Genomic DNA, 14,399 nt, shown 5'->3' with positions numbered 1-14,399 from the left:
GCTCAGCCCCTCTCTTCACCCGAATGTCCAAAACATGCGGCCGAAGGTCTGACAACACGACAACAAAGTCGATCATCAATCTCCTGCCTAGGGTGTCCTGGTGCCAAGTGCACTGATGAACACCCTTATGCTTGAACACGGTGTTCATTATGGACAATCCATGACTAGCATAGAAGTCCAATAATGTAACACCACTTGGATCCAGAATGGGGAGGCCATTTTCCCCGATCATGCCTCTCCAGGTGTCACTGACGTTTCCCATGTGGGCCTTGAAGTCCCCCAGCAGAATAATGGAGTCCTCGGGAGGGGCACTATGCAGAACCCCTGACAGGGACACCAGGAAGGCTGGGTACTCCGCACTACCGCTCGGCCCGTAGGCCAAAACGACAGTCAGAGACCTGTCCCCAACCCGAAGGCGGGTTTGCTTGTTGACCCACCAGTTCAGCTGGGGGGCAACAAGCAAACCCACCCCAGCCTGCCGCCTCTCCCCGTGGGCCATTCCAGAGTAGAAGAGAGTCCAGTCCCTCTCGAGGAGATCGGTTCCAGAGCCCACGCTGTGCGTGGAGGTGAGCCCGACTATTTCTAGTCAATATCTCTCAACCTACCGCACAAGCTCAGGCTCCTTCCAGGGTACCATGAGGAGCATCCCAGCCACCAGGGGCTCTCTGACGAGTCCTGTACCCAGGCCTGGCTCCATGGTGGGACCCCGGCTCCGCCGTACCGGGTGATGTCATGTGCCTCGATTTTATGGTCCACATGAAGGTGTTTTGAATCACTCTTTGTCTGATCCATCACCTAGAGCCTGTTTACCATGGGAGACCCTACCAGGGGCATTTAAGCCCCAGACAACATAGCCTCTAGGGTCATTCGAGCACTCAAACCCCTCCATCACGTTAAGGTGGCTGTTCAAGGAGGGGAAATAATTACAATTTGTAAATATTCTAAGTGCTACACATAATTACAACAATACCATGCAAATTCCATATCACATTATGAAACAAGACAATTTAACTTAGAATATATACATGTTTTTCTTATCTGATACCTGCGAAATATTCTGAAGTTTGGAGAGGAGCAACAAAAATGTAAAATATGTTGTGAGGCTGGACACATTACCTAAATTAAGAGTTGATTTAATGAAAATGAAAATCTGGAAAGGGTGGAATGCATTTGTTTCACTCACTTCTCTCAATAGAGCCACATTTGGAGAGCCACATTTCATTGCAATGTTATGATTTGGGGTTTTTTCCTTATATGTTTTTCACTGCTCAAGTTTTGAATCATGCTTCTGTTTATTATTTTCCTGTTTATGCTTTTGTTTCATGTTTTTCTAGTTATAGTTCTATTAGTTTGTTTCCTTGGATTTACGTTCTGTTCAAGCCATGTTTTGCTCCTGTCACGTTGTGTTCTCTGTTAATTATCTTTATCCCATTCACCTGCTCCAAACTAATCTGTTTCCTAGCTCTACCTGGTTTACACTCCATATATACACGCCTGTTCAGTTAGTCATCGCGGAAACATTTCTCAGATCATGTCTTGTTCTCAGATCATGTCTTGCCTGTCTCGGCTACCCGTTTGTTGTTTTGTTCCTGCCTCTTGCGGTGAGTGAGTTTTTGTTATAAAACTTTTTTCACTTACCATCACGCTGCCTGCTCGTCTGCATTCTGGGGTCCCATATCTCGCAAACCTTAACATGCAATTACAGCATCAGTTATTTTGGGGTACGTCTCTAACAGCTATCAGAGATTGGATTTTTTGACCATTTTGTTTTCTGTGAGATTTTCAATTTAGGTCTCATCTTGACTGGGTTATTCTAACACATGAGTATATTTTGACCTAAACTTTTCCACTGTAGCTCTGGCCGTATGTTTAGGGTTGTGGTTCTGCTGGAAGGTGAACATCTTTCCCAGTTTCAGATCTTTTGCAACCTCTAAAAAGTTTCTTTCAGGTTTGCCCTGTATTTATCTCCATCCAGAATCCCTGATCAAAAAAGCATCCCCACAGCATGATGCTTCCACGATAATGCATGTTTGCTGTGTCCCATATATCAATCAATCAAAATTATTGTGACAAACTGTTAGTGGGTCTTCTCTTGGCTTTCTTACATCAAAGACTCTATTGTTACCACTCTTTCACACAGGGCAGACTTGTGGGGAGCCTGTATTTGATCATTTTAGAGAATTAAAACGTCTCAGTTTAATATTTCAATTGCAGCTTATAACCAGTCTTCAGTATACAAAGAAAAGCATTTTTAAAGTTTATCCAATAGTCTCTTTTTATATTCTAACTAAATAATAACATACACAAATTAGTTTCTCATGGACATTACATCATAATATGTTGAAAGCCAAAAACAAATGCAGATACATGTTTCTCAAAGTTTTGATTTAATTTTTATTAGAAGAATTCTCCAAATAACATCCGTATCACTCCATTGGAGATTCAGCAACATGAGAGCCATAACTCTTACATCTCATGCACACCACATGCATGTGCCTCTGCTACAGCATTTCTACAACTGTTATGAAATATCCCAATGATGACCCAATAATATCACTTATTATCATACAACACTGCTCAAGCAACCTGTCTGCGCAAATGAAGACTCAATTAAAGAGGGAGCTACTTTCATCTCCCCAGCCAGTGGGCTGGGCACTAAAACCAGGAATTGAAATGCTAAACAAAAGGATCCAGAGAGAACCAAAACGCCAGCCTCTGCACCAATCTTCCCCCGAGACCTGACACCCAACCACAGGTCAGACTTCGACCAGAAGGCCCCCTCCTCTTTCCGAACCTCCAACAACAGATGGGAAACAGCTCACCTCTGCCCGCTCAAATGTGGTGTTGATGCGTGTTGTTGTTGAGTGCATTTTAAACGGTGGGGGAAACCGGCCCAGGCACCTGCGCCGAACATCAGCCGGCACCCGGATGTCTAAGAGCATATGCCAGACACCCATACACCAGCCAGAAGCTGCCCCACAAGAAAACCTACACCGAAGCCCACCAAAGGCAAAATGCCCACAGAGCCCACCAAGTAGCCGAGAACTTTCCATCCCGTAAACATCTCTGGTCAGCCTGCTCACACAAACCATGCAGACCCCTCTAACCCCTCTGCCAAACAGAACTGGAGTTGAGAATTGTCAGAAACCGAGACTGAAACAAGGACTCGGAATCTGAACCGGAATTGCACAAACACAACGAGAGCATTTATGTTCCAGGGTTATTTTGTGGTGCTATGTTCTTTCAAATCATAAAATTTTGCTCGGATTTCTGTATTACAATACTTGCAATGAGCTTTGGAGTCATCTTCTTGGGCAGGGGCAATGCACAATTTTAGCTATGGATCAGCCTCCTATTCCTTTCTGTATATTTTTGTATTTATACACCATTTCACAGTGACACTTGATTAATCAGTGATTGATGATGTAACGTCTAACAGATTCCCTACATTTCAAAATAAATGAACAAATGGTATGAATGCAAAGACACAACATTTTAAAGAAATGTATAAATATTTTACTTTTCATTCACACAGTGGCAACTATTTTGACAGAAGTTTCTGTAGAATATTTTTCCAAAAACCCGCTAAACGTTGTGAAAAGCAGCCCAAATTTTAGCAACCCGCCCAAAGCTATTGTTTCCAGCCAGCATGTTCAAAAGAAGCCCAATTGAGTGGAAACCTGCCCAATTTGGCAACACTGGCTAATGGCAGCTTTGATTGTTCTTCTTCTTCTTGGGTTTATTGGCAGATTGGCAAATCTATTTGGCTCATTACTGGTGGGGAGTGTGGGTCAGAATTTTGGTATGTATGTTTAAAAGAAAAACAAATCATAGGCCCAAGGTTTAATGGGAGGCATAAGATTATCAGAAAAGGAGGCAGCCCAAGAGACCAAACCAGACAGAAAAACATGATGGCAAGGCATACACCTGCGCAATGTCACCTCGCACAAGCGCAACACAGCAGAGACCACTGAGCCCCATACCTAGACGGGACCCTCCAACTCCACACCAAGATGGAATCAGCTCAGCCAAAAAGCAGTCCCTGGCAGTTGCACCCGCAAACACACAACATCACTACCAATATAACACTAGCCCAGGGAGAACCTCCAACCAGCTAAGTTCCACTGTCACCACACAATCTCCACATCCGAACATGGATGCAACCCCCCCACACACCCTGCAATTATTATTATTATTCTAGAGTTTTAAAACACATTAGAGAACTACTTTATGCAAGTAGTGAATCAGATGTCATTAGCTGTTCACATTAAACTACGTCACATCTGCTATGATCTTTCAAATAATTTCCTCATCATCACTTTGCATATCACAGCAATGACTCAACTCCATGGGCATACCTGCAATATCCTCAAACACTGCAGCATAGATGTCAAACGTCAGGGGCACATTTACATTTTTTTCCCACAGTTTAAACATAGCAAAGTGATCGTTCTTAGAACTGTCTTGTTGCAAAGTGGAGGAGGATGTTAGTTCAAATAATGACTTATTAGTAAGGGCACCATCCTGCCTTATGTTGCACACTGATCGGAATGGCTGCTCATGCCTATATTTCTTGCCAGTGATCATGAAAAACTGGTCATAGTCAGACTCAGAACAAGTAAACGTGCTGTCTGTTTCACATTCAGATGAGGTCTCTGTTGTCATAATGGATTCTATGGGTCCAGACTTTAAAAATGCTTGATGTGAAAATGTTGGCTCAAGAGGACCATTCAATTTGCTAATTTCTTCAAAACTGAGTGGTTGTGTTGGCTCCAGGAGCTCTTGTTGTGGGAATTCTTTTGTGTAACAGGGAGTTTTCTGCCGCTGCTGCTCTGTGTCAAGCTTATACAATGACTGTTTGTGTATTGTGGCAGCATTTTGAGGGTTTGGAGGACATTTCTGTTTACCAAGGAAGTCATTCTTAAATTTACCTAATAGCATCCTTAGATCCCCCAGCTGGCTTGAATCATTTTTAAGGCGTTTTGTACTGTATAAATTCTTGTGCCAGCTGAGTTTTGGTGAGTTGTTGTCAGAATTAAATGCACTACAAATGCTTCCGATTTCATAATATTCCAGCTCACTAGGAGGCATCAGCTGTGCATGTGAAAGAAAAGCATCACTATTAAACTTCTCATTTGGCTGAAATACATTCATTTGTTCATGAGGTTTCTCTTTTGAGGTTGAAAGAGTAGCTTTGAGCACTTGGTTGTCATCAAAACAAAAATTAGCATTTTCAGTTCCTTGCACCATTTTGTGTGGGACGTTCTCATTTTTAGACTTCGAATTTCGCTGTCTAAATCTGCACAGAAGCACAATCATACATACAACCAGGATGGTGATCAAAGGGAGAACCACAGCTATAACCCATAAAGGTCTTTTGTGCTCCATCTCTGAGCACTTTTCATGGGCAGTTGAAATGCAGATATCACAAAAATGATCTGAGACATTTTGCAGACAGATGCAGTATCTGTCCTGTGCTGGAGGTCTGCACATCACCCGGTTTTGACACTCTGAAAGACATGTTCTCATAAAGGTGTTTTCTTCAGAGCATGGTGAGGAGAGGCAGACACCTGGAGAGCTGCAGCTGGACTGGGGAAGAGTCGAACTCGGCCAGACCTCCACCATTAAACTGTGACCACTGAATGGCAGAGTATAGCCGCTGATGTTTAAATATTCCACACATCCATTAAAGCCTGTGACCAAAAGAATGTTAGAGGCATCAAGGTGACAATAGAAAACACTCCCCCCCAAAAAAATACACTCACCGACAACTTTATTAGGTATATCTGCTTAATTGTTTAACACTAACAGCAAGTGAATGTATTTTGGATTCTTCAATGGGTGAAGAGAATTTGCCAAAGTTCAAACCTAGCATCAAAATTGAGAAGAAATGAGATTTAAATGACTCTGAGCTTGTCATGGTTATCAGTGTCACATGACAAAGAAAGTGATGATTTACTGGTAACAATGTACCCATCCTCTGATGGTTACCTCTGAAGGGAAAATGTGTGATGTCACAAGTGGTCTCTGAAACATAACAATGTTTCAAGTTCACGCTTCACTAGCATCCACAGTCTCCAGATTGTGATCGAATAGAGCAATGTGGGATGTGGTAGAACGGGAGATTCACTTCATGGATTTTCAACCAACAAATCTGTAGAAACTGTACGAGCTATCATGTCAATATGGACCACAATCGCTGAAGAATTTGTCTCACACCTTGTTGAATTTACACAACAAAGACTTGAAGTAGTAGGTCTGAAGAAAAAAAGAGGTCTGACCTGGTACTGGCAAGATTTACATAATAAAGTGGCCGGTGACATCAAGATTTGATCAAGGTGTCATTGTAAAAAATATTTTAAGTCATCAGATTACCTGACTGTTTGAGCTTTGTTTGTCTATTTGGAGCTGCACCAAGAATGATCTTTTCCAAACTAATAAGTCTGAAGTCCATGTTTTGTTTGGTAATGTTCAAGACCATTTTGTCATCCACAGATAGAGAAGTGTTATGCCCACAGCTCAATAAGGACAGGATATGCCAGAGCCCATCAGCAACTAAAAGCTCCAGAGTAAACTCTGACATATGTCCTAACGTATCTATGAAAATATAAAGAGGTTTTCTGTCTCTTACCTGAAAATACAAATACAGAGACATATATTTATACATTAAATATACTCAGATATATCATGACCACATATTAAATACACTTTTTTACAGACCATCAACATAATGTTTCCTCTCTTTCCAAGAATAACGAGTAAGGTCCCTTCTTCTTTTGTTTTGAACTTGATGGTAATCAGAGTTTGGTCTGTTGTATTTTCCTGTTTTGCATCATCCATCAGGCCTTTAAACAGAAGGTCTCTCTTGAATCTCTCTTTAATGACATACTCAATGTAATCACCTCCCTTAAAGCTCAGTACAAGCTCTTCAGATATTCCTGTTTTAGAAAGACAAGGAAATAATTACTTAGTTCCAACTTTGCCAAAGGAAAAAAAAAACACATTTCTAATTCCACTTTTGCCCAAGTGTTCTCTATCCAGCTCAGAATGTGTGGACAAACAAACTATATATATTATAGTTAGCGATGAGATATTGTGTAATGAATAATAGCTCGCATTAATACTACTCATTCTTTTTTATGTGTCAATTTTGGTGTTGATGTCAATAAATATTAACTTAAAGGAATACATACCAATCTCTTTGTGATTGTTTTAAGTAACAAAAAACAGTTTGGAAAGGTAGGGTTCATCATCCAGATTGATTTTGACTGATGACTTTGTGAACATTATTATGATAGCCTACCATAACTTAATTTTGGTATACTGTTTTTTCAGGATTTCTTGTTGGTTTAATTTCACTTCTCTATATGTTTATTTGTTTTACCTGTACCACAGTTTCTTCCTGTAAAGGGAGTTTTGCACTCACACACATAGTCAGACCAAAGGTCATGGCACACTCCCCCATTCTTGCATGGGGAGCTGTTGCATCCTGACAATGCTGTTCGAAGACACCTTTGTGAAATAATTAAGAAAATTATAACATTTTGCTGGAATTGAGACATATACCAAAAGAGAGAGATAAACTTAATTTATAATGGCACATTTGTTTGTTTATTTGTTATATGCATTAAATGTAAAAAACATTACCTGTTGAAGACATTATATGTTGCAAGCCCCAAAGAAGGCCTCAGTAGGATGCCGTTAATGTGAATATTTCGAATGCATCCAACAAAATCATGTGTTTTTATCTGACTTGCATGTTGTAAAATTAATTCCATACTTCTCAGTCCTCCAAATGTCATATTAGTGTTGCCAATGTCAAGAGTCCTATGAGATACAAAGATAAAGAGAAATTATTTACTCAGGTTGATTTTGTTCAAATGTGGTTAAAAAAAAAGACAGAAATGTTAACTGTTATCGGAAAGTGTTACTTCATGGGTACCTTTCTGAGATAATGCCATCACTCTCTGAAAAACAAAATCCATTGTTCACAAGATCTGTACAGTTGTCCACAAGCAAAGACCCAATCTGTTAAAATTATACACATCTACATCAATATTTTAATGAATTTATGACTGGTAAACACTGTATACAATACTGAAACTCACATTACCGATCCTCCTGACAGTAATGCTGTGAAAATGCCCATCTGCAACTTGTTTGTGTGTCTGCAACTTTACAGTTCCAGAGCCCAGGTCATAAGAGAGTTGTATGGCGCCATGAAGTATCTCCAGTGCAAAGAATTCCCTGCTAGACAATGTTCCAGGATTGTACACAAGGAGGGAGTCTCTCTGCACTGTTGCAAACTCAAAATAAATTAAATTAGTCCTGCGATCCAGTGGGGGAAACTCCACAAAGGACATTTCTTCAAAGCCATAACTTTGCACCTCACAGTGGACACCATTCACTCCTGAAAGGAAAATACATTGCAGTAAGTAGATGGAAAGGTCAAAGTATTTAGTAATTAGATTAAGCTTTGTACTGTTTTTAAAAGCAGATATTTGGGTGCTAATAGGGTTGGATAATACTAAACTCTACTTTTTGCAATAAAAATACATACTGCACATGTTGATGCAGAAGAAAGGAACGCAGGCCCTTGGTTTGATAATGAATACAATTAGAGCATCAAAATGCTGTGTTTTGTATTAAAATTGACACCTTATAAAAAATGTCTGTGTCCGTACAGTGTGGAAATACTACTTACATATTTCTACGAATTTAACTTATGATAAACAGTGTTGTTCAAAAATAAATATCTTGCTGTTAAAATGCTTCCTATCCTGCCATGTTTGTCGGCGTATGGAAAAAAATTAAATGGGTCTAGATGTAAGTAATTATCAAGTCTTGTATGTCTTTCAAGTATATCTGGCTTTTAATTCACTTCTATTCTGAAGTATGCATGTGTTTTGGCATGAAGGACGTGTTCAACCTCATAAGAACCGTGTAGATTAATTTTGACATCACCATCTCATTGTTGGTTTGGTGTTGTTTATCAGAATCTCACCTGGTTTTCTTGAAAATAAATGTCAATGTTCTATGAGTGGCCCCAAGGTATCATATAATTATTACCTAAATATGTCAGAAATTAAGTGATACTGTCAGTTTCCCTCTCAGTTTTAAATATAAAGCATGATGGGTTGAGTCCAGCATTTGAATAGCATTGTGATAGGTTATGTAACGTACTCAAAACCACAGTTGTGTTAATTCTTTAGCAGTGGTGCACATGTGCAACACAAACAGCGTGTAAGAGCTGTGTGGATGATTGTTATAAGAGGATGTTTATAATCCGTGGTCAAAATGTACCTATCAGCATGGTTTTTGAAGAAATACATTTAAATAAAATAATATTTTAAAAAATATGTACATGTAATGACATTTATTGGTGTCAAGATTGGATATTTTGTTTGATTATCAATGAATAAGGGAAGCAAATACGAGACATGCTTCTGTTCTAGTAATGCACTAAAGGCCAGGAGCCAATTGATCACCGAAAAACCTCCCATTTACCTCCAATTTAACAGTTGTCACTATATTAAATATAATAATATCGGGAAAAAAATGACAAATTCAATTTAGCAGTTTTGTTACAGAGCAGTAGCTTGCTAATTTCAGATTAACAGCTCATTGTTTTTTGTTTTTATAACAATCTTCTCATTTATACAATGTTCCTTTATGATTATTCTCACCAAAGGGACAGTTACAGATGAATCCTGTTTGTAGGTTAATGCAGCTGCCCTGAAAACATGGTGTAGATCTGCAGTGATCTTTCAGCTGTTCACACCTTTCTCCTGAAAAATTTAATAACACATAAAATTTATAGGGATTTTGGTTAGTGTTAATACAGTAAAACAGGCTGTTTTAAATGAACAGTTCTACCTTCAAATCCAGGCACACACTGACAGTAAAATCTCTCCTGTGTCTGAACACATGTCCCACCATTTTGACACTTCACCTTAAGGCACTCATCCACATCAGCCGAGCAGACAGAGCCAGAGAAGCCGCTCTGACAGTGACAGCGGAAACTTCCTGCAGTGTTTTCACACGTGCTGTTATTTTCACAGGGATTCACTTCACATTCGTCAATGTCATCTTCACAGAGGGAACTGCTGAACCCGACCAAACAGGTACAATTAAAAATCTCTTTCTTTGGTGACACAAATATGACAGCCATGCTTTCCAGGACAGCAACATCCTGGCTGATGTAAATGTTTTTGTTGCATGATGCCCCATTCTGGCAGGGGCTCATGAGGCATGGATCACTGGTGATGTGAGAAATTGTCACATTGCTCTGGGATTCCAGTAACTTCTTATGTCCAGTAGATATACTACTTGCGACCTCTCTGCTTAAATATTGCCCATTGTAGTTTTTCACCGCAGCAAGTAGTAGTATCTCCATGCCAATTTGTTTAATTCCAAATACATGCGTCTTTGATGCCTGCAGGTTAAAGAGACTGTCCAGGGCTTTCACAAACTTCAAATACTTACTAGTTAAAAAGTTCTCCACTGAGGATGAGGACACATAGAAAAATATACAACTATCCAATGATGCATTTGTAAAACCTTTGTAGTTTACATAGATACTGTTATTTACTGGAAAGTGGACCTGATCTGTAGCTTCAACTGTGACGTTAAAAGTTGCTTCGCCCTGAAAAGGGGTCGACCATAGCTCACAGGTACCATTGGATATCGTGAACATGTTCATCGGGCTACTTTTAATGGCACAGAGGAATGCATCAGACTCATCAGGATCCTCAGGATGCACATTACCAATCATGCCACCATTAAAAGAACTGCCGAAATATTTTACCTCAATAAAGATGTTTCGTGGTAAGGGGGGGTTATCGTTTTCATCTTCCACCCAAATGTGGAGTGTTGTTGTTGAAGACAGAGGCAGAGGAGATCCTGCATCTTTAACTACCACAAGTAATTGATATTTAGAGACATGCTCTCGATCAATAATGCGTGTGGTGAGTAAAACTCCATCTAGGGTGAGAAAAAAGGCACTTTCTGCTGACAAATTTGATAACCAAAAGGTAAAAGGACCTTGATTTGGTGGTGAATCAAAATCAAATGCATTTAATCTGGCGACTATAGTTCCTTCAGGTTTATTTTCTCTCACTTGAATCTTAGTTGTCATGAGTTTGGGGGCATTGTCATTAATATCAACTATACTCACAATAATATTTGTTTTTCCAGTGGCTGGTGGAGAACCATTATCAGTGGCTGTAACAGTGAGATTATAAACTGGCCACAATTCCCTGTCAAGAGGAGAGTTTACTAAGACAATACCACTAAATGGATCAATGGAGAAAGAGGAGTTTGTGTTTCCATCTACAATCCTGAAGATGAATCGATCCCAGTACAGTACAGAATCCCAGTCCAAAGCACTTACAGTTAACACAGATGTCCCAGTTGGACTGTCTTCTGTAACGTTTGCCTCATAGCATATGGAGGTGAACATGGGTGCATCGTTTGTTTCAACCACATTAATATTGACCAATGTCTCAGCTATGTTTGCTCCAGTTATAACACCAGAGTTTTTTGCCAGGACTTTTAAAATTATGTTGTTGTTGCCTTGATCTCTCAAACTACCACTTGTATATATCTCTCCAGAAAGCAGACCAATGTTAAAACCAAAATTTTTGCCTTTGCCAAAGATTAGATAAAACACCTCACCTTCAGGGCCACTGTCGTTATCAATGGCCTTCACCTTGCCTAGTGGTGTTCCAACAGGAACATTTTTGAATACTGAAAAGTTATAACTTTCTTTCAGGAATATCGGGCTAAATTCGTTGAGATCCAAGATGTTAATGTTAACATAAGCCAAACTAAACAAAGTGTGTCTGGCAGTATTTGAAGCTTTAACTGTTAAATCAAACATCTGCTCTCTCTCATAATCAAAGACATCCAAAGTAGTAATACTCCCATTTCTTGGATCAATTGCAAATTTATCCAAACTGCCAGCAATAAGCGAATAGGATATTTGTGCATTTATTCCTGAGTCCATATCTGTGGCCTTTACATCTAGAACACTTGTCCTCACTTTTGAGTTTTCAGGCACTGTTGTGGCATACTCGGACAATGAAAAGACAGGAGGATTGTCATTGACATCCATAACGATCACAGTTACATTTAGCCAGGCAGATTTAGATATCCATCCACCATCTGTTGCTTTGATTTGCAGATTATAACTACTTTCTTTTTCAAAGTCAAGCTCCCTGGTAAGTGTTAGCAGCCCAGAGAATTCTCCAACAGACACAGGAAAATTTTGATTTTCAGAACTAAGGCAGTATGTAATTGCACCATTGGGACCGCAATCCCCATCTTCTGCTTGAATTTTCCCAGCCACTGATCCAACAGGCAAGTCTTCAGGGACAGAAAACATGGCATCTGGTTCACTGAACCTTGGAGAAAACTGATTCTTCCCAATAATTTCAAAGGTGATTTCAGTTTGAGAGGTTAAAGGAGGAAAGCCCCGCTCTTTGGCCACAACCAATAAAGTAAGTGACTTATTTTCACTTCTTTCTAATGTTTGATTTAGGAATAACTTTCCATTGTCAGCTTCAACCCAGAAGAAATCGGATGCATTACCTCCACTGACATTATACTTAATATAATCACTGCTTTTGATATCTAGATCTGTTGCAGTAAACTTAACCACTTCAGTTCCCACCAGCAGGTCATATGGAATGGCAATCAAGGCTGGTAAAGGCAAAAACATTGGAGGGTGTTGGTTGAATTGCTCTAATCTCACTGTGACACTGGTGTTACTGTACAGAGGGATGCTGCCACAATCAAAGGCGACAACTGTGAAGTTATAGATTTCAAAAGAAGAATTACGTAAATGAAGTGGCTGTTTTGAAAAGACCTCTCCAGAAGAAGCTTTTACCCAAAATAATTCATTTGGAGGTTCAACAATATAGACAATCTCACTGTTACGTCCAATGTCTGTATCTGTTGCCAAGACCTGCACAACAAAAATCTCTGGATGTTTGGCTTCAGGGATGACAACTGAATACAAATCATTAGAAAATTCTGGTCTGTTATCATTGAAATCTAAAACAAAGATACTGATATCAGTGCTAACAGTCCATGCCGAATCATTGGCATTTACTTTTATGACATAGTGATCTTGCACCTCCCTGTCAAGAGACCTTTTAACAATTATGCAGCCAGTGGTGGAATCAATATCAAAAGGGAGATCCTGATTTTGGTCAGGTATGTAGTAATTAATTAGTGCATTAGAATCGGCATCATCATCAGTTGAGGTTATTTGCAAAACTGGGTACCCTATTGGAGCATTTTCAGAGACTTCTCCAAGATAAATCTCAGAGAAACAAGGCGCATTATCATTCCTGTCCAAAACAGATATAATGACCGTTGCTTGGTCTGTATGAAGAGGGTTGTCAGGTTCAGCAGCCTCAACTGTTAAATTAAAAAAGGGAATACTTTCTCTATCTAAACTTACAATGGTGCTCAGTAAACCATTTTTAGGGTCAAGTGTAAAGAGCTCATCTGTATTTCCTTCTGTTATGTTGTACCATACTATGCTGTAAATGGGAGAATCTGCATCGATGGCAAGAACATCACAAACTCCAGATGGTGGGGAATTCTCATAAACCTCGCACCTGTATTCAGCTTGTTGGAACTGTGGAAAATTATCATTTACATCACTTATGTTTATGTGAATTTCTAAAAATGATGAAAATGGAGGTGAGCCAGAATCTCTGGCTTCTATCAACAAAGAAAATTCATTTTTGCTTTCATAATCCAGTGGGTTCTCAACTGTCAGCACTCCACTTAATTGGTCTACGTGAAACATGTCTTCAAAGTTTCCAGAAGCAAGATAAAAAGAGACGGGTTCAGCTCTGATGCTTGTTGCAGAAATAACAGCCACGACTGATCCAATTGGCTCGTCCTCAAAGAGGGAATAATTTAGAACATCCACAATCATCTCTGGGAAATCAAAAATGTTCTGAAACCTGATACTGATAGTAGTGATGTCAAACTTAGGGTTTTCTCCAGCGTCTTCTACATACACGTTGATGATAATATCATCCATTCTCTGCAGTAAACTTGAAGTGAATACTGTGCCACTGCTTGGATCAATGGAAAAGAGGTCTGAACTTTGTCCATATAATGAATAATGCAGCTCTGCATTCATGTCAGTGTCTCCATCGATTGCTCTCACTGCACAAACAACTGAGCCTGTGGAAAAATACCAACAAAATATGTTAATTCTGCTCTCAGTTTCAACAATGTCACCTTCACTGTCACAAGGAAACAAAACATCTCACCTGGAGGAAACTCCGACGGGACATAAGCTACGAAAGGACTGTCCAAAAACTGAGGCCAGTGGTCATTGATATCACCAATCAGGATAGTAACAAGGACAGAGC

At 39.7% G+C, this 14,399-nt stretch overlaps 2 protein-coding genes across 2 annotated transcripts; both read right to left on the bottom strand.

The window, feature by feature from the left end:
- Positions 1–2,426: 2,426 nt before the first annotated feature.
- On the bottom strand, positions 2,427–6,722 carry LOC124884454 (protocadherin Fat 4-like). The gene is made up of 2 exons (XM_047392377.1): positions 6,376–6,722; positions 2,427–5,693 (listed from the first exon to the last, which is right to left on the bottom strand). The coding sequence occupies exons 1-2, from the start codon at positions 6,665–6,667 to the stop codon at positions 4,297–4,299; spliced, it is 1,689 nt and encodes a 562-aa protein (XP_047248333.1). The 5' UTR covers positions 6,668–6,722; the 3' UTR covers positions 2,427–4,296.
- LOC124884687 (protocadherin Fat 4-like) lies at positions 6,667–11,467 on the bottom strand. Its single transcript, XM_047392741.1, has 7 exons — positions 9,877–11,467; positions 9,687–9,788; positions 8,109–8,410; positions 7,943–8,028; positions 7,648–7,827; positions 7,385–7,512; positions 6,667–6,938 (listed from the first exon to the last, which is right to left on the bottom strand). The coding sequence occupies exons 1-7, from the start codon at positions 11,459–11,461 to the stop codon at positions 6,667–6,669; spliced, it is 2,655 nt and encodes an 884-aa protein (XP_047248697.1). The 5' UTR covers positions 11,462–11,467.
- Positions 11,468–14,399: the final 2,932 nt, after the last annotated feature.

This window comes from Girardinichthys multiradiatus, chromosome 18, assembly GCF_021462225.1.
Source record: "Girardinichthys multiradiatus isolate DD_20200921_A chromosome 18, DD_fGirMul_XY1, whole genome shotgun sequence".
In the NCBI taxonomy this organism is placed as follows: Eukaryota; Metazoa; Chordata; class Actinopteri; order Cyprinodontiformes; family Goodeidae; genus Girardinichthys; species Girardinichthys multiradiatus.
Note: the sequence above shows the minus strand (reverse complement) of the source record. Positions and strands in the feature narration are given on the sequence as shown.